We start from the raw sequence: 21,220 nt of genomic DNA on the forward strand, positions 1-21,220 counted from the left end.
GGGAAAAGCCCCCAACATATATAAACCAGCACTTAGGGTCAAAAGGCCACAAACTCAACATTGGACAGTGAGGTCAAGTGTGAAGGTCATGGAGACTTCCACTCTAGCTTCCCTGATAAGAGCTCATTCAGTCTTTGCTTGTATACTACAGGATGGGGAACTCCTGGTTCTTTTTAAAAAAACATTTCATTGAGGAGTAATTTACATTGCATAAAACTTAGGCTGTGAGTGTACATTTCAGTGATTTTTGGTGCATTTACAGTTGTACAACCATCATAGTCCAGTTTCAGAAGATTTCCATCTGCCCTCAAAGTTTCCTCGTGCCTATTCTCATTCATTCCCTGCTTCTAGCCCAAGCCTCATTGATTTGCTTTCTATTTCTAGATATTTGCCTTTTCTAGATTTTTTTTTTTTTAAATAACTGCAGTTATACAAACTTTTGTGTCTGGCTTCTTTAAATTAGCATAATGTTTAGGTTCATCCAAGGCATAGTGTATATTGGTAATTTGTTCATTTTTATGGCTGAATGATATTCCATTGTATGAATATACCCGTTTTAAAATTCACTGTTTGTTGGAAAGACTCTTTTCCTATTGTATTGCCTTGGCACCTTTGTTGGAAATGAATACAGGGGTTTATTTCAGGACTTTTCTATTCTCTTTAATCTATATGTCTGTTGCTATACTAGTACTATGCTGTCTTTATTACAGTAGCTTTATAACTAAGTTTTAACGGTGAGTAGTGCAAGTTCTCAAACTATAATCTTTTCAAAAATATTTGGCTATTTTCAGTCAAAAGTCTCTTTTCATATAAATTTTATTATCTCATCAATTTCTATAAAGATACCTGTTGGAATCTCGGTAGAGATTGTGTTTTCTTAAGTCTGTAGATAGATTTGGGAAGAAATGCAATATTGACAATATTGAGTCCTCTAATCTATGAATGTGAAATGCCATTCCATTTAGATTTTCCTTATTTTTCTCTCAGCAATGTTTTGAAGTTTTCAGTATACAGATTTTGTACTCGTTTTATTAAATTTATTCCTATGCATTGTATTCTTTTTGATGCTATTTTGAATGGATTTTTTTCTCTTAATTTCCTTTGCTTGCTTATTGCTACTATATAGAAAGACAATTGATTTTTTTTTTTAATGTTCATCTTGTATCTTGTGTCCTTGCTGAACTTATTTGTTCTACTAGGTTTTTATAGATTCCATAGGATATCATCTGCAAATACAGATGTATTTCTTCTGTTCCAATCTGGATGCTTTTTTCCCCTCTTTGTTTTACTTTATTTACTCTTGAATAAATATGGTGAGAACTGCAATCCTTGCCTTGTTTTTTGATATTAGGGGCATAGCATCTAAGTTTTTGTTTGTTTGTTTTTACCAGTAAGTATGATGTTAGTAATAAGTTTCTCTTAGGTGCTCTTTTTTTTAGTGAGGAAGTTTTCTTCTATTTCTAGTTTGTTGAGAGTTTTTATTATGAATGGACATCAAGTAATTTTCTCTGTCTTTTGAGATGATTTTGTGATTTTCATCAGTCTGTTAATATGGTATATATCATTAATTGATTTGGAGATGTTAAACCAACCTCGCATTCCTGTATATATCCTACTTGGTGTTTTAGTTAATAATTTTTATATGTTGCTGGATCTGTTTGCTAATCCTTTGTTAAAGATTTGTGTTCATGAGAGATCTCTCTCTATTCATGAGAGAGATCACTGTGTAGTTTTCTTGAGATATATTTCTCTGGCTTTGGTAACAGGGAAACACTGCTTTCATAGAGTGAGTTGGGAAGTGTTCTTTCCTCTATTTTTTGCAATAGTTTGTGAAGGACTGGTATTATTTCTTCTTTAGATATTATAGAATTCACCAGCGAGGCCAACTATTCTTAGACTTTCTGTGTGGGAAGATTTTAAATTACTAAAATCAACTTAATTATTTTATATAGATCTGTTCAGATTTTCTTTTTCTTTCTGATTACTTTTGGTTATTTCGTCTTGGTATTTTTTAATTTTACCTAAGTTGTGTTAATTTGTTGATGTAAAGTTGTTAATATTCTCCTATAATTCTTTTTGTATCTGCAGTGTTGGTAATGATAGACTCGTGTTTCATTCCTGTTTTTGGTAATTTACATATATATATTTTTTGGTCTTGGCTGTTTGGCTAAAGATTTATCAATTTTGTTGACAAAGAACCAGCATTTGGTTTCATTGATTTTCTTTATTGTTTTTCTGTTTATTTCATTGGGTTATACTCTTTCTCTCTTTTACTTTTTTAATTTAACTTTCTATTTTTTTTGTTGTTTCTGAAAGACAGGTTATAGATTTGAGTCTTTTGCTTTTTTTTAGTAGAGGCATTTTTTAAAGCTATAATTATCCTCTTAGCTACATATAATAAATTTTGATAGGTTTCTGTTTTTATTTTAAGATATTTTAAAATTTTCCTTGTGATTTCTTTGACCCATAGATTATTTAGAAGTGTACATTGGCCAAATATTTGGGGATTTCTCAAAATTTTTTCTATTGTTGATTTCTAATTTAACTTCCCTTGAAATTGATCAGATAACTGAATTTGAATTATTTATTAAAGAATATATTTTAAGTTCTTTTAAAATTTATTAGGAATTATTTTATGGTATAGCATTGATCTATCCCGGAGAAAGTTCTGTAAGTGCTTGAACAGGATGTATATTTTGCTCTTGTGGGGTGGAGTATTCTATAAATGTGTATTAGGTTAAGTTAGTTGATAGGACGGTTTAAATTTTTTTATCCTTAACTGATTTTGTTTCATCTACTAAATACTGGGAGTGTGGTATTGAAGTGTCCAACTATAATTCTTGAATTGTGTCTTTAAAAGTTCTTTTGCTTCAGGTCTTGCTTCATGAATTTTGGGGCTCTTAGGTAAATATCCATTTATAATGTCATTATTCGAGGCATATGAGATATGTCTTCCTGATGTATTGACCTTTTAAAATTTATTTTTATATTTTTTAAATGCAATTTATTTGGGTAACATTAGTTAGTAACAATATATAAGTTTCAAGTGTGCAATTCTAGTCTCCTTTCGTCACCATATATTTGTCCCCATTTCTCCTCTTTATCCTCCCCCAACCCCTTCTCCTCTGATAACTACCATACTACTGTCCGTGTCTATGAGTTGTTTTGTTTGTTCGTTTGTTGCTTTCTGTTTTATATTCCACATATGAGTGAAATCATATGGTTCTTGTCCTTTTCTGTCTGACTTATTTTAGTAGACATGATACTCTCAAGATCCATATATGTTGTTGCAAATGGCAATATTTCATCCTTTTTTATGGCCGAGTAGTAGTTCATTGTATATTTATATACCACTTCTTTATCCAGTCATCCATTGAAAAACACTTAGATTGTTTCCATGTCTTGGCTACGTGAATAATGCTGCAATGAACATAAGGATATATATCTTTATGAATAAATGTTTTCAGATTTTATGGGTAGATACTGAAAGAGGGATTGCAGCATCATATGGTAGCTTTATTCTTAATTTTTTTGAGGAATCTTCATACTGTTTTCTATAGTGGCTGTAAACAATTTACATTCCCACCAGCAGTGTGTGAGGGTTCCTTTTTCTCCACATCCTCTCTAACACTGATTTCTTATCAATAATAGCTATTCTGACAGGTGTGAGATGGTATCTCATTGTGGTTTTGATTTGTATTTTCTTTATAGATAGTGAATTTGAGCATCTTTTCGTACATCTGTTGGCCATTTGGCCATTTGTATTGGCCATTTGTATTCTCGTCTTAGGAAATGTCTGTTCAGGTTCTCTAACCATTTTTTAATTGGATTGTTTTTTTTCTGTTGCTGAGTTCATTATGTATTTTGGATATTAGCCCCTTATCAGAGGGACTTTTCCCCATTCAATTCATTGCCTTTTTGGTTGATGATTTCTTTTGCTGTGCCAGAAGTATTTTAGTTTGATACAGTCCTATTCATTTATTTTTGCTTTTACTTCCCTTGCCTTTGAGGTCAAATTCATAAAATCCTCTCTAAGACCAAGGTCCATAAGTTTAGTACCTATGTTTTCTTCTATGTATTTTGTTTCAGGTCTTAATATGTAGGTCTTTAAACCATTTTGAATAAATTTTCGTGTGTGGTGTCAGATAGCTGTCTAGTTTCATTCTTCTCCAGTCTAATTTCATTCTTTCGCATGTGGCTTTCCCATTTTCTGAATACCATTTATTGAAGAGGCTTTTCTTTATCAATTTTATGTTTTTGGTACCTATGTTGAAAATTAGTTGCCTGACCTTTTTTTTTTTAAATTATTATTATGAAATGTTTTTCTTTGGCTTCAGTAATATTTGTCATAAAGTTTATTTTGTTTTATATTATTATAACCAATCTCTCTCTCATGATTACTGGTTGTATTATATATTTTTTCCTTTCCTTTTACTTTCAGATTTTTTGTCTTTGAAACTAATTTGTCTTTTGTCGATAGTATATAATTCAGTTGTTTTATCTAGTCTGAAAATTTCTGCCTTTTGATTTAGTATTTAGTCTTATTTAAATATTAATAACTTTGGATTTACGTCTTCTATTTCATATTTATTTTCTGTCTCAGTCTTTTTGTACCTTTGTTTCTCCTTTACTGCTCTTTTCTGTTATACAAATATTCTTTCGTGCACTATTTTAATTCCTCTGAATGCTAAACATTTTGAACATATTTGTAACAGCAGCTTTGTACACACTCTGTTAACTTCAACATATGGGCCCACCGAAAGTTTCTGTTACCTGTTTTTTTCTGGCAATGCATCATACATTCCTGTTTCTTCGAATGTCTAAGTTTTTACAGTCATGTGCTACTTAACGACTGGAATACTTTCCGAGAAATGTGTTATTTAGGTGATTTGGTCATTGTGCACATATCAGAGAGGGCACTTAAACAAAGCTAGATGTGTAGCCTACTGCTGTAATTGTGACTGCTGTTATAGGACTGGCAGTGCAGTAAGTGCATTTATACTAGTATCACCACAAACACATGGAATACTTGTAGCATAAGCCCTGACAGTTGGTGTTTCTTTTTGTAGTGCAAGTGCCTGGCTTAAGTTTTGATTGCCCAGGCATTTATTTCAAAGAGGCATCCACTTCAATGAAGGCTATCTGGAATAAACATATCTATGTCCACTCAACTAGATAAACAGCCAGGCTACCTCCCCACACTGAGGCTCTCTTGTTTTGGGAGATACTGATTTGATACCTGATCTTTTGGGCTACTTGGTTTTTTCTCTTCTCATCTTTTAAATGCTTACTCTTTTGTTTTAAATTCACTAACAAAGGGTGAGCTAGAAACCCTAGGCTCCACCCTTGACCCCAATAAAAGCAGAATCAATCAATCAATCTCTCTCTTCCCCGCTTCTTCCATCTTTCCTTCCCTCCCTCCCTCTCTGCATGCCCTACCAAAACCTGGCCTCCTATTCCCTGGTGTACATCCTATGCCCCCAGGTTTGTAAGTGATAAACTCTTTTTTTTTTTTTTTCAAAATTTCCTAATGGTTATTGTTGAAAAGCATCTTGCAGTGGTAATAAGAGCCTCAAGGGCTGGTCCAGTTTGTAATACTGTTCAGAAAGGGGAGGTGTCTGGGGAAGGCTCACCTGGGCCCAGGTGAAGCCCCTAGGCCTTTCTGGCAGATAGCATTATTTTCTATGGTAGGCCGAAACTGGCACAAAACAGTAATTCTCCCTATGACCTTAGGATGGCTAAGTCACTAAGTGACAGGAATTTTTCAGGTCTCTTATAATTTTATGGGACCATCATCATATATGTGGTTCCTTGTTGACAGAAGTATCAACGTGGCTTATGTGGCTTATGACTATATTGAAAACTGGACATTCTCTATAACATATTTTAGCAACTCTGATTTCTGAATTCTGATTTTTCTGAATTCTGATTTTTCCCTATTAAGGTTTTTCTTCCCTTGTTAACTTGTCTGGCTTTTATCTGTGAAATCTGATAACTCCACCATTTTTTAAAATTGTTTTAATGTTTAACATGATTTTTGTTATGGATTGTTTATATCTCCATAAAGTTCGTATGTTGAAGTCCTAACTCCCCATGTGATGGCATCTGGATGGAGATGGGGCCTTTGGGAGGTGTTAGGTCATGGTGGTAGAGGCTTCATGAATGGGATTAATTCCCTTATAAAAGAGACCCCAGAGAGCTCTCTCGCCCTTTCTGTCATGTGAGGACACAGCAAGAAGACAGTCATCTGTGAACCAGGAAAAGGATCTCATTAGACATTGAATCTACTTGTGTCTTGATACTTGGACTTCCCAACCTCTAAAACTGAGAAATAAATGTTTTAAGCCGCCCATCTGTGGTGTTTTTGTTATATCCCAAATGGACTAAGGCAGTTTCCTATAGTTCTCTGCATTTACATAGCTTAGTGGTCAGCCAGTGTATGGGTAGAGGTTGTGCTTGAATACTCAATCCCATTAGGCTTCCGCCCTCTGCCTATGGGTCCGTGTCTAGATTTGGAGAGTGCTGTCAGAATTCAGGCATTTCTCACTTCTGCCTCTGCTTTTACTTTTGTTGGGGCCTCCTCTTCTTCCTCCTGCATATGTGTGGAGTCTCCCAGTCAACCAGGAATGGGAGGGCAACTTACCTAGTCTTCTGATTCTCTCATTGCCAGGCTGTTTTGACATTTGCCCTATGTGCGTGGGCATAATAATGGCCCATTCAAATCCCTGAAACCTGTGGATATGTTAGGTTACATGGCAAGGGGGAAATTAAAGTTGCAGATAGACTTGAGGTTGCTAATCAGCTGACCTTAAGGTAGGAAAATTAAGCTGGGTTATCTACTCAGGCCCAACATAATCATGGAGATCCTTAAAAGTGTAAGAGGGAGGCAGATGAGGCAAAGAGAGAGGGAAATGTGCCTGTGAGAGAATGGTTGGAGAGATACCATGTTTTTGGCTTGGAAAATGAGAGAAAGGGGCCATGAGCTAAGGAATGTGGGCATCCTCTAGAAGCTGGAAAAAGCAAGGAAATGAATTCTCCAGAGCTCCCGAAAGGAATGCAGCCCTGCCTTATTATTTGCTAGCACCTTGCTGCTAGCCCAGTGAGACCCAATTCTGAAATAAATTTGTGTTGTTTTAAGCTGCCATGTTTGTGCTAATTTGTTATAGCAGCAATAGAAAGCTAATACATTTTAATGGGAAAGCAGTCTCATGTTATCAAACCTGTAAGCTGTCCCATTTGTTTCCTACTGAATTAGCTACTTTTACTATTAGTGCCTCCTGGCCTTTTGCTCCATATCAAGTAAGTTCTCTCTGGCAGCAAAATTACTGGTTTTCACTGCCAGCCATGGCCTGGTCAGACTTCTGAGAGGAAGGAGGGGGGACTGGGAATAGCCTGTGACTAGAAGGCTAAAGACTCCTGATGTTCATATTTAAAGTTCTAGTTTCTGTTGAATATGCCTCTCAATTTGTCTTTAGTAGATATCCATTACCATGAAATGATTAGTTTTATAAGTTTGTCTAGTTTTATAACTCATTTTTTAGTATGACAGTTCTCTGATCTCTTCACTCTGCCATAGCCAAAAATTGCTTCACCCTTTTTCCTGATAATTTTTTTTGATTATTTGAATGATCCAGTAAATTAACTATGATACAGTATATCTTTCTGATTATTGACCATAGTCCAAAATGATCCTGAAAGGTTTTATACACCCATAATTGAAAGATTTATGTGCAGTTATCATGAATTAAGAATGAATTTATTATATAATCACACTTTTCATTCTGATGACTAGATTTAACTAATTTTTATATAAATTCTTAACCCCATAAGTATGTGCTAAACATGTTTGAGTTAGTACATTTTACACCATTCCAGTATGTTTGTTCATATTTTGATACTTGGGAACCAGATATGGAGACATACTAATGCTGAGAATAAAATACAGTAAAACAGTAAAAAAATTAAGGTAGTGGATTAATTTCTGTGCCTCACTCTACAAGGTTTCATATTTGAGCTGCAAATAGTTTAATTTGACCAATCACTTGCTGTTTCCCTTTATGGCTCTGCATTTCTTTTCTATGTACCTAAGAAAGTTCTTTGCCATCTATTTCCACATGGCCTAAGTCCACCACTTCTGGAAAGTACAGCTCAAATGCCGTCTCCATAAATTATTTCTTGATTAACTGCAGCAGAAAGAAGCTGTGCTTTTCCAGATTTCCCAAGTGAATTACAGCACTTTTATTCATCTTACTTGTATTATAGTTGTTGTATATGTCTTTATTACTAGATTGCATTAATCTTGCTCTTTTTATTTTTTGTACGAGTACAGGTCTTCTTGCCCATCTCTGTAATTACGTAGATCAAATCAGTTCATTTATATATGCTAGGTTCTTCACTTATTTGACTGTTTCTGCTATTTTCTTGAACTTTGAACATGTGACTGTGCTAAATTGGCCTTAGTTTGAACATTAGCATATATATTACGTTATCTCTTGTATTAGAAAATAAAATTTATCTGAAGCTAAAAGGTTACATCACATAGGAAACATTAAAACTTCATGTGCTCAATATCAAAATGATTGAATTTTGCAAAAAGTTTTAATTTCTAATTGTACTCATGAAAGGAATCAAATTATTTTATTCTGATGTAATCTTTTACCATAAAGATAATTTAAATTACCTTATGATAGCAAGAGTCTGTGATTTAATAAATAGAATGATGAGTTGAATAGGGGTTTGGTTTATTATAGAGCACGTGAAATTCTTGGAATATATAAAAATACAGCTCCCAAATTTGGGGGACCTTTGGGCTTTTCTTGGTACATTAGCGACCCCTAGTGTTTCTTAATAAAAATTCATATATCAGAATTTTAAATATATTTAACAGTTCCTTTACTTTTCAAATGTAGTTCAAATTCTATTTTATATCTTTTGTAATCAGTTTAAAATAGGGATATAACAACATGGTAATTAGTAGGATTATGGTACTGACCTTTATTTTGACTTACTATATTCTAGTAGAGCTGAAAATACATTTAAAACAAATGCTTCCTATGTTCTGTTTCTCAGGAATTGTGTATCTCTCACCTGACATATAGAGGATGTGTATAATCAGGGGGTTTATATAAGCTTATCTATTTTGAATGCCTATTTGTGCTCGCACATATACTAAAATTGAATGCCTGCTGTGTGTTAGGCACTGTCAAAACAGCTAGACCTGTAGTTTCATTTAATGGAAAAAGACAATTCTGAAATACAGGTATAAAGTTGCCATTTATTATAAATGGGGCTTCCCAGGAAGTTGACTGAGATACAGATTACGATGCAACATGTATATCGGAGTGCTGTAGGATCATACCTGGAAGGTGTGGAAGGGAGGGGAGGCAACAGGAGTGGGCAGAGGCTGAAATCACGCTGTGATGCATTCAGCATCAAGGGTGGTCTCAGCCAGCTGTGGGGAGTTCTGCAGAAGAGATGATCCTTCATCTGATTTGTGGTGACAGGGCTTGACCCCGATCAGTGGATACTGGCTGCCCTGTGAGGTGGGTATGACTTTGCATGAGGCATCTTTCTTCAGCTAAGACAGTATCTTTCTTCAGCTAAGGAGATAGCTGACAGCTAAAGGCTGCTTCCTTGGTACTCCCAGCATTTGGGGTAATAAGTTTTTTATTCCTAAGGGAAATCTGGGCAGCACATCGCAGCTTTCACCACAGCTTGCCTTTTATTTCTCTCTGACTTCTTGATACATTTGTGGGAGCAGCACCTTCAGGGTTCCAGGGCCTCTTCTCCTGGGAGAAACTTAGAAGAGGAAAGTTGGTGTGACAGACTGTAGCTTTTGTTGCTGTAGTTGTTTTTGGGGTCACACCTGAATCATTTCCTCCTACCTCTGCTATCTATTCTAGATTCCCTCTCCCCTTGGCTAGCACATCTGGTCTGCATGGCTAATCTGGTGGGTGTCACTCAGGCCCATATCTCTAAAGGTCTGAGACCCTGGTACATTGCCTTTCTTAGCCTGGGGTTGCTACACTTGTCCATTCACTGTCAAAATAGGATGAGGGAATATCAAGAAACACCTAAGTGTATCTTCTGCATGCCAAACACATTCCTCCATGTCCCTATTGTGATTAGTTCTACTTTCTTTTGATGTTCAAGTTACCTCTGCCATGGTGGTGACTCTTCTTGTTCGTTGGTCCTTTGACACAGGAGCCCAGTATTCAGGCAGCCTTTCTCATGTCTTAGCACATGGATCAGAGCATTATCCTGAGGTATGGAATATGCTGCCACAGAACCCAATGAAGCCAGCCAGGCATTGTGCTTCCTTCTCTGTTTTTCTGCACTTGAGCTGTATTGAGTTTTTGTATATTTTGGATATTAATTGTTTATCAGATTTGCAAATATTGTCCCCCATTTTCTGGATTGCCTTTTCACTCTTGATATAGTGTCCCTTGATGTACAAAGTTTTTAATTTTGATATAATCCAGTTTTCCTTTTTTTACCTATGCTTTTGGTGTCATATCCAAGAAATCATTGCTAAATCCAGTGTTGTGAAGCTTTCTTCCTATGTTTTCTTCTAAGATTTTTATTGTATTAGGTCTTACATTTAGGTCCTTGATCTGTTTTGAGTTATTCTTTTGTGTATGGTATAAGGTATGGGTTCAACTCTATTTTTTTGCATGTGGATGTCTAGTTTTCCGGGCACTATTTGTTGAGAAGACTCTCCTTTCTTGTTTGAATGGTCTTGGCACCCTTGTCAAAAATCATTTGATCATAAATGTGAGAGTTTATTTCTGGGCTCTCTATTCCTTTGGACTGTTTTATGCCATTACCACACTGTTTAGATTGCTGTAGCTTTGAGGTAAGTTTTCAAATGAGGAGGTGTGAGATCTTCAATTTTGTTCTTTTTTTTTTTTTCAGTACTGTTTTGGTTATTCAGGGTCTCTTGAGATTATATATGGATTTTAGGATGGGATTACTTATTTTTGGGAAAAAAAAAAGCTACTGGGATTTGATAGATTTGCATTGAATTTGTAGATTGCTTTGGTTAGTATTTACATCTTAACAATATTAAGTCATCCCATCCATGAACACTACATGTCTTCTTCTTTATGAAATTCTTTCACCTGTTTGTAGTTTTAGTGTATAAGTTCTTTGTCTCCACAGTTAAGTTTATTGCTAAGCATTTTATTCTTAATTTCCTTTTCTGATTGTTTATTTTAATCTTTGTCCATTTTTAAATTGGGATATTCTTGGGGTATTGTTAGAAAAATTTTTTAAATATATTCTGGATATAATTCCCTTATCAAATATATGATTTGTAAGTATTTTCTATCATTCTGTGGATTGTTCGACTTTACTAATATGAACTCTTTACATAAAGTATGAAAACACTTCCCCCAAAATGTTACCTTTAAAATGATAGGGAATGCTAAGATATTTTATAAGAATACACTTTATTAAAATATTAGACTTCTTAACCATTTTTCTATTTTTAAAATATGGTAGTACATTATATAGAACAATATTCAGTCATGAAGTGTGTTTATAGATCCCATATAATATCCTGGAAAACATGGTGTATTAAGTGAAAGGCGTATAACATAAGCAGCTATATTATATAAATAAAATTATGTTTAAAAAATATCAAATTTATGCATAGGAAAATGATTAGAAAGAAATACACCAACATGTTTATAGTGGTCATATAATGAATAGGACAATCAGTCTCTTGTTTTCTTTATGTCTGTGTTTTTTAGATTTTATTTAAGCATTTTTTTACTTCAAATTTTTTAAAACAATGTAGTAAATTTTATGGCCCAAAGGAAAAAATGAATCACATGGGAAAACATAACATGTAATGACATAGGATATCACTTCATATGTATCATTGCACCACCAACCTAGAAGTGAGACTAGCACTGTATTTCATCCTGTATTAGTGCAGAACTAAAGAGCAGAAGGAGCTGGTAGTAACAGCTCAGTAAAATTAAGCATCAGATCTCTAATATTCTCCTGCAAATCACCTGCATTCTTCTCCATTTCTACTATCCTGTTAAGTTATATAACTGAACTGAACCACTGCTACTGGACTTGTACACATTACCAATTAGTTTGAAATTCCTAGGACAGTTAACCACTTAGGGTAAATATGAGTTATATATTTTATTCTCCATTGTTGAATATTGACTTTAAGAGATGTTTGCTTCATTATAAACTATTCCTTTAATAGTTGTGTAGTTTATTAGTCTACATCACTTTAGAAAATAATGTTCTATTTCTTATAAACGTATAAATTCTTAAAAAATCTAGGTATGTTGGGGGAAGTTATTTTCTTCTATAAGTTTGGAGGAATAATATTAAGTGAATGTCCTATTTGCTGAAATTTATATAATGGCTTTGTTAACATACACATTTAGTTCGGTTACATGAATCAATTTGGTAAAGCAACCAGATAATTTATTTAAAAAATCAATTATAAAAGTTATCTGTGTTAATTATGGACTGGCAATTGTTTAGGCAATCATCAACTATTATTACAATTAGTTGCATTGTAGTATTCAACTTATTGTAGTTACTTAGTATTCACTTACTGTAGACAAAACCCAATGCGATATAAAAGTTCCTACACGTACTTTTTTCTGTTGTGGAAACTCTGTAACAATGAATAATTTGTAAAAGCTATAATACAGTAGTCTTAGTTTAATAATAGCTAAAGTAATTTCTCTGCCTTTTCAGGAGTTGGTAATGCTGCTTTTAGAATATAACGCTGATACTACTGTTGTTAATGGGAGTGGACAGACACCAAAAGAAGTCACTCATGACAAAGAAATCAGAAGCATGCTTGAAGGTAAATATTATGGATCTTAACATAAATAGCACTTACTGTAATTATAGGCAAGGTCCAGAATATAAGAGGAAATGGTTTCTAAGATGACAAAGTAGATGACACTGAACATGCGCTCTAAAGATAATGTGATTTGGGAGTCATTGATTAGATACAGAATTATCTGTGTGAGAGTTTCCTCACAGCTTTTAAACTGTTACTTTGTGCAACATAATGGCAAGTTATCAAATCTCCAACAGAATTAAAAGTAGGAAACTAGAGACATGAGAGAGTAAGGGTGAGAGGCTTCAGAGGCACAGTGATGGAGGAATACAGAAGTGCAGGACAAAACTTGTAAGAGGCACAGCTATCGGGAGTCACTTGCTGTTGGGGAAGATAATGGCCGGCTCCAGTATCCTCAGGACTTCATTGTGGTACAACAACAGTGAATAGTAATTTCTTGATGGATCAGCTTCATTGCTATGAACTTCAAAGATTAAATTTTACTTACGACCTAAGAATCTGTGGTAACTTAGCGGGATTTCTCTAAAATAGTTTAAACCAAAAATATTTTGATGCTTACATTGGGAGGCCTTCATGCTTTAGGATTATATTCTGAAAGGCCAGACTTTTGCTAGTATTTCTATGGTAGAGAAGAGAGGTTTTTCTAATTACTATTTTATTAATAAAGATTGAATTAGAATGGTGGTTTTACACATATCCTGTGTTTCTTTGGAATTCAGAGAGGGGCAAGATAATTTTGTATTTAAAGGATGTTGATTTTTTAATCTTTAGTACTTTTATCTATATAAAAACCAAGGTCTTGCTTTTTATTACTTTCCAGTTGGTCTTAAGAACTAAAATCTTTCTTTTTCTCCAATATAATGTATACTTGGCTGACATCTTTATATCAGACTCTGAGCTTGTTCTTGCATTTTAAATGAACCCTCTCATCTTCAGTAAACAAATCAACGCGTAACATATTCTATAAGGCTGTGTGTTATGTGAATTCGGGGAGAATGAACATATTAGAAGTGATCCCTGCCCTTTAATATATTGTAATTCGGATGATGAGGTACTTTGATCTTGTTCTGTCATTTTAATTGTAACAAGATAAGAACACAGAACTGAAGTACTCCCCCAACAGACTGGAAAGTTAGGTTAGCCTGACAAGTTGACACTTAATGTGGCCAGTTGTAAAGACATACTCTAACCCTGCCCCACACCCCAACACAAATTGCACTAAAGATGAGGGCTTAGTTGACTTTACAGCACTATGATTTATCACATGATATGGTCCTAGCCAGGAAAATAGAAGTAGAAACTTAATTGTGTGATTATGCTTTGAGATCACCTTAGCCAGATATAATTTCATTTGTGGATAGCATGTCAGACTGCAGAGAGAACATCCACAGCCCACCAAGACCACAGGTGCACCAGAAACTGTATCATAGGGTAATGAATGTAGAGACAGGAAATGTTTCATCCCAGAAAGACATCAGTAGACACAACAAAATCATACTCAGGTATCTGAGGAGCTATTGAAGAAGGGAAAATCTTCTTTGTGTCAGACCAGGGCCAGTCGATGTCCCAGTGGAGGGAGTGCCAGGGAATTCTCTTTGGGTCGAATTATTGTAATAATGGCTTGGGTCATCTTGGAAGGTTTAGTGAGTTTCCCATGATTTGAGGTATTTGGGGGAGGATAGATTACTAGTCGGGCACAGGAGAGGAATACCTCCTTTTTATCATTTGGCTTTTTATTTTGAGAAATTTTCAGCTTCTGGGAAAGTTTCAAGAATGGTACAATGAAAACTTTATATCTCCTTCACTTAACTTCACGAGTCATTAACATTTTGCCACATGTGGTTTATACTTTTATATATGAATGTCATTTTTCACTTAAAATTTTTTTTTTGGCTGAACTGTTTGGGAGTAATTTGCAAGCATAGTGATACTTTAGCACTAAATACTTAAGCATGTGTCTCCTGAGAACAAAGATATTTTCTTACATAATATATCAATTTCAGGAAATTTCACATTACTGTAATAATAACATTGTATAATACACAGTTTATATTCACGTTTTGCCAGTTGGTTTTTTTTTTGTTGTTGCATTTTTTCCCCCTCAAACCAAGATCCCATCCTGAATCCCACATTGCATTTAATTACCACATCTCTTTCGTCTTTTATCTGGAATAATTCCTTATGATTTGCCTTTCATGATCTTGACCTTTTAGATGAGGATGGCAATTATAGAATTGTTTATAGGATGCCCCTCAGTTTGGGTTTTTCTTTTTTCATATAATTATATTTAGGATGATCATTTTTGGCAGGAATAGTGTGTAGGTGAGGTTTTATCCTTTATGAGTATATCATATAGGAGGTAGATGATGTCATTTTGTTCCATTGCTGTTAATTCTGATCCTTTGGTGGTCCACTGCAAAGGTTCCTTCCCCTTTTTGCAATAACTAATCTGTGGGGAGAAAAGTTGAGACCATATAAATATCCTTTTTTACCAATAAATTCTTAATCACTGGCTTTAGCATTTGTTAATAGTTCTTGCCTGAAGTACTAATTACTGTAGAGATTGCAAAATGCTGATTTTCTGTTCTCAGTGAGGTATATTTGCCCAGTTCTTGCCTGCATTTCAAGTGCATTGTTATTTAACCTACCTGTGCTTGTATATAAGTGTCTCATCAGGATAGAGTTAACCTTCATAATCTCTGTGATCTCTACTAACTGTGGATTCTGATTGAAAAGAAAGATAGTAAAAGTTAGGCTGTAGTCATATTAAATTTAAAATTTATAGGACAAATGATTTTTTGGATGGAATATTTGCTTTAAAAACATTTATTGAGGTATAACATACGTGGATAAAAGTGTGCATCTTTAATGTATATCTTGCTGTTTTCGCAAATGGAACACATCCATGTAAATGGCACCCACATCAAGGAACAGAACATCATCAGCACTCGAGAAGCCTCACCTCCCCAAACTGAAATATTTGTTTTTCATTGGCTGAATCAAGTCTTTTTTCAGTATCCTGAATGAATGTAGAACAGGAACATATGCAGGATTTTCAACTCTAAATCTCTGTATTCCTTCATTTATGAGTCTAGACAATCTAGAAGGAAACTTAGGGTACCCTTTACTTCCCTAAAGTCTAGAACCAACATTATTAAGCATAATTTGATTATTCAGTAAATATTGGCCAAATATGCATTGTGTCAGGCACCGTCATAGATGTCCTAGATCCTTAGGAGAGTAAGAGCTGACTTCAAGAATGACTGAGGGAATGAATGACACTCTGAGTAATACATGCAGTAGTAGAGGTCTGTACAAGAGGGATAAGGACATAACTATTCTCAAAGAACTCACAGTCTAGTAGCCTTAGAACCAGTGAGAGGGAATATTGAAGAGCATGAATCCCAGCAAAAGAAGAAGGCATTGAGAGCCTATGTAGAGACTCGGCCGCCTTTTTCCGAGGTAGAGAGATGGTCTGAGTGTGAAAATAAAAACGTGAGAGTAGAAGATGATGGTATGTAGTAATATTAGTCATTTCTTAAGGCAAAGCTAAACTTTGTCAGCTGTTTCTGTATTCAAAAGATATATTCCTTGTAGTTGAAATGTGATGGCATGCATTGTTTCTGGAAAACAGCGCATAGTAATTACTAACTATTTAATAAATGCCTTCTACTTGGCTATGACTTTGGTTAAGTTCCTTAACTACTTGGTGTCTCAGTTTCTTATAAAATCAGGATAATAGGAGCGCTTACTTCATAGGGTAGTTATGAGGATTTAATACTTTTAAAATGCTTTAAATAGCACTTGGCACATAGTATGTGCTACAGTATTTGTTAAAGAGATATATATTCTTACATGGAAGTATATAAGTATATGTAAATCTAAATACATTTATATGGTTTGTACATCTGTCTACCAATGCTATTTCTTATTACTTTTAACACTCTAAGGTCCTGGAAGGTATGAACCTCTCTCCCCACTTATCTGCCTTCTGTCCTCACTTATCTACCTTTCCAAGGCAGGTATGTGATGGTATTTCAGCATAGAAAAGTAATTCATAATTACTTGTGATGGGTATGTTAACATTATACTTAAATTGAAAGCATGAATTCATCTAAACCTGAAATAAGTTGAAATCTGTAATCTAAAATGTAAGGCAATGAGAATAACAATAGTCTAACTATATTTGAATTACAATTCAAAACCTGTGGCTTTCCTCACCATGATCACCTTATTCGTTATACACCTTTGTAATGAATTTGCTAATAGGATCCTGACCAGAAGTAGAGTAACATATATGTGTTTTCCTTTTGCAGCTGTAGAAAGGACTCAACAAAGAAAGCTTGAAGAATTACTTTTAGCAGCAGCAAGGGAAGGCAAAACAGCAGAACTTACAGCTCTGGTAAAAAAAAAAATGACTTCTTTACACTTTAGGAAAATTTTTGCTTAATGTTAACTTTATAATTTAGTAGAATTGTGGTACAAAAATACTTGAGATCATAATAATAGAAGAAAAGTCTTTAAATATCTAAAAACACTTAGCATGGTATTAGTTTATACAGGCTACATTTTAAATGATGATGTTTTTCTCTGACTTTCTGATTTACATCTCCACCCCCTACTGAAAACGTGATGGATTAAGAATCTGATTTTTCAAGGCACATACTTAATATAAGGAAAACTGAAAGTATAAAATCAAAGTATAATGTATCGGATCCTATAAAGGAATAAGGTTCTCTAATTTTGATGTACAATAACTTCTGAAAGGTATCTATGCTTCTAGAAAGTAAGAGAAGAGACAGTATTTTGGAATATTTATATCATGTTAGAACAGACTGAAAGCTTTACTCATTTATTTTCTTAGGAGACCTACTTTCTAGTTTCCATTTTCTGCATGGTCTCATTAAACATGAGACTCTAAATTTGTTCTAAATTCACAACAAGCTTTGCCATTTGCTTTAAAGTTATTTCAGCTCATTTGAAAGGCCTCTTTGGATTCCAAATATAGTGCCTAAAACATTTTTTAACTTTGTGAAATGAAGCCTATCTAAAGAAGTTTTTAAAGCAATGAGTTGGGAACAAGAATTCAGTTGAACTTCCAACATTTACACAGTTAACATTTATGGTTTTAACTCTTTTGAGTGACTGTCTCTGGTTGACTGATTGTAATTTTACTGTCACAAGTGTGAATTGCAAGACTGGCAGGAATGAGCAATCTCAGTGAAATCTTAATGTGGGTGGAGTGGGTAGGGAGCACTGGTGTGTTGTGTGGTGTCTGTTGTCAGTGGAGTGTGGAACCTGAGATTTTATGGCATCTCGAGGAAAAGCATGGGGAGTAACATGGGTTGACTGGTTTAGTGAGCAAGAAGCCACTACCAGTCCAGATGTCAAGGGGCCCAGCCGTATGTCAGGCTCTGTAGTATGAGGGTTTACCTGAATATTGTTATACCTTCATGTGTTTTATGGGAGAAAGTCTAACTTTTATATATAATTCTGCATTGCATTTCTTGTTAGCTCAACAGGCCCAATCCTCCTGATATTAACTGTTCGGATCAGTTAGGAAATACACCCTTGCATTGTGCAGCTTACCGGGCTCATAAGCAATGTGCCTTAAAGCTTCTGAAAAGTGGAGCAGACCCTAATCTGAAGAACAAAAATGGTAAGAATGTTGGTGAAAGCCATTGTTGGTCATTCTGAAGTTATAAAAAGAAGTCAGTGCCATATAAAATTAAGTGTTTTATTTTACTATCCAACTTTAGTTAAACTGTATGGTTCTTACTTAATTTTGAAGTCAAGGCATTAATAAACTTATTAATTTACTTCCCAGTTAAAACCTAAATGTTTAATGATGCCTCCTCCATAGGAGGCCGTAATGATGACTAAGCTTTCTACCCTCAAGGGAAAGAAAAGTACAATTGGTTCTCATTATTTGCATTACTTATGTTCTATAAAGTTGTCATGAACACTGAATTAGTGAATATTGATCCCTTGTTCCTAGGAGAAGTACAGAGTTAGGTTCCTGCAAGTCCCTGGATACAATATTTTTGCCTAGTGATCATTACATAACCTCATTTTATGTGCGTTTCTGTTTACACACCTTATTTAATGTATATTATTGATTCATTAATGCTGAGCTCACTGCCAACAGCTCTATAACTTATGTCTGAACAAAGCTTATGTAACAGATATTCTCTGTATGACACATCATAGCCTTCTTGTGCTTACGAACTAGACAACACTTCACAGTATGCTTGGCAGCTAGTTTCAACAGCAAAATTATAAATAAAAAGCCAGAAATGTGAAAAATGTGTCACTAGATAGACTGTGATGAGGACATTTGTTTACAGTATGAGAGCTGAAACAAGAAGGTAGAGATCACCTTGTTCTGCCTCAGCCAGGAATGTGTACACCAGAAGACTCAAATGTTTCTCCACTTTGGGCATGCCTGGGAATGACTGAGAAATTTCCATGAGTATTGATTTTGGAGTTATAAATAAATTTCAGCAATAGGTGAATTTGCAAATATGGAATCTACAGATAATGACTATCAACTGTACATGCATGATAGTATCAATGACGGAATTAAATAATCAGAAGAGAAGCTGCAGAAGGGGTCTTGCATATCCAAAGAGGAATGTCCCATTAGGGCCTTCACACATCACTTTTTAGGATACTTCCCTCTGCCTGTCACCAACCTGGATTAGGACTTGTCAGTAGTCCCAGAGGACCTTGTGTTCATCTCTATAGTAGCCTAAATCATACTCCATGGTAACTGTTGGCTTATGTAGCTGTCTCCGATGAGACTGAACTCTTAAGGGCAGAGCTAATATTTCACTGTCTAGTTTACCCAGCACCTAGAGTAATGTATATAGTACGTGACATCTACATGTTGCACGTTTATCGAAGGTTTGAGTAATTAGAAATACCTTCATGAAGAAATAGATATTTGATATAGACCCCGAAGTCCTAGTAGGACTTAAAAAAATCATCTCTAAATACTTCAGTTGATATCTTTAACAAAGCCCTCTCCCAGTATGTTTTCTCTTTAATAATATAAACAATACCATTATTATCTAGTAAGAATGATCAACAGAAATTTGAGAAAGGGCATTCCAAGCAGAGAGAAGATGATGAGCAAAGGCAGTAAGATGAAAAATGTAAGTCGATTTTAGGTGACAGCCCCAGCTTTGCGCATCCAAGTATATGAATGGAATAATATTAGGTAATCCTATAAATGCAGATTAGGCTTGTATAGTGGAAAGCCTTGAAATGCCAGACTGTTTACCCCTTAATTTGGAAAGTCAGGAGACCATGAAGAAGAAATAGGTGAGTAGTGGAGGGATGAGGTGCTTTAAAAAGGTTAATATGGTTAAGTATCTAACATAGGTTGTGACAGGCCCATGACTTTAGGGAGGGATTGGTAGGACCACTGAAGTGGTCTTAGATGAGAAGTAATTAGTACTTGAATTGTATTGACATCAATGGGAGTAGAAAGAAGAAAGAAAATTAATGATAGAATCTCTTCCTTTGACTGGCCCTTATGCTCTAGACTGGCACTATCCAGTAGATATATAATGAGCCACATATGTAATTTCAAGTTTTCTAGTAGCCACATTCACAAAAGAAAAAGAAACAGATGAAATGAATCTTAATAATAAATTTTATTTAAATATATTGAAAATACCATGTCAACTCGTAATCAATAAAAAGTATTATCAGGGAGATTTTACATTCCTTTTTCGTGCTGTCTTTGAAATCTGGTGTGTATTTTACACTTAACAGCACATCTCAGTTTGGACTAGCTACATTTCAAGTACTGAATAGTATGATTAGTGTCACCGTATTGGACAGTGCAGCTCTAGACATACCAACTATTTGAGGCTCTCTGGTTAACCATGCAGCCCTCACCCTGCATATGCTCTTCTCTCTGTCTGACCTGGTATACCCTAGTCTCACTTCAGGAGTTAGCTCAAACTCTTACCTAGAGATTCTTTTCCTTTATCTCTTAGATATATGGAATAAAGGAAGAGAAATTGAGGGATGGAGAAGAGGAAGCACTCAGGAGACATGAGGGAAATACTAGGTCCATGGAAGCCAAAGGAAGAGATAAAATACAGAGTAAGGAGTAGGACGTTTTCATTGTAATGTGCAACTTAGACTGAGGAATAAACGTTAAGAAAAGGCTATGGAAACCAGTCACACAGTGCTAAGTGGTCCTTTCTGAAAGCAGTTTTCATTGGGCAGTTGAGCAAAACCTAGGTTAGGGGTTAAGGATTGAGTAGGAAAGGAAAAAACTGAGGCAGTATTACTTACCTTCTACTTTGTCGTATTTAAGGGCAGAAAGACTGGCTCCTTGGCCAAGTAGAAGATGTTTTA

At 35.0% G+C, this 21,220-nt stretch overlaps 1 protein-coding gene across 4 annotated transcripts in view; it reads left to right on the forward strand.

The window, feature by feature from the left end:
* The window catches only part of OSBPL1A (oxysterol binding protein like 1A), a 193,577-nt gene that overhangs the window by 33,088 nt on the left and 139,269 nt on the right, over window positions 1-21,220 (forward strand). For all 4 annotated transcript variants that reach the window (XM_006920023.3, XM_015595746.2, XM_015595744.2 and 1 more), the window contains 3 exons: window positions 12,733-12,844; window positions 17,161-17,246; window positions 18,359-18,503. In XM_006920023.3, coding sequence (XP_006920085.1) covers window positions 12,733-12,844; window positions 17,161-17,246; window positions 18,359-18,503 — 343 coding nt within the window. The remainder of the gene's footprint in view (window positions 1-12,732; window positions 12,845-17,160; window positions 17,247-18,358; window positions 18,504-21,220) is intronic.

This window comes from Pteropus alecto, unplaced genomic scaffold (genome assembly GCF_000325575.1).
Source record: "Pteropus alecto unplaced genomic scaffold, ASM32557v1 scaffold146, whole genome shotgun sequence".
NCBI classification, from domain to species: domain Eukaryota; kingdom Metazoa; phylum Chordata; class Mammalia; order Chiroptera; family Pteropodidae; genus Pteropus; species Pteropus alecto.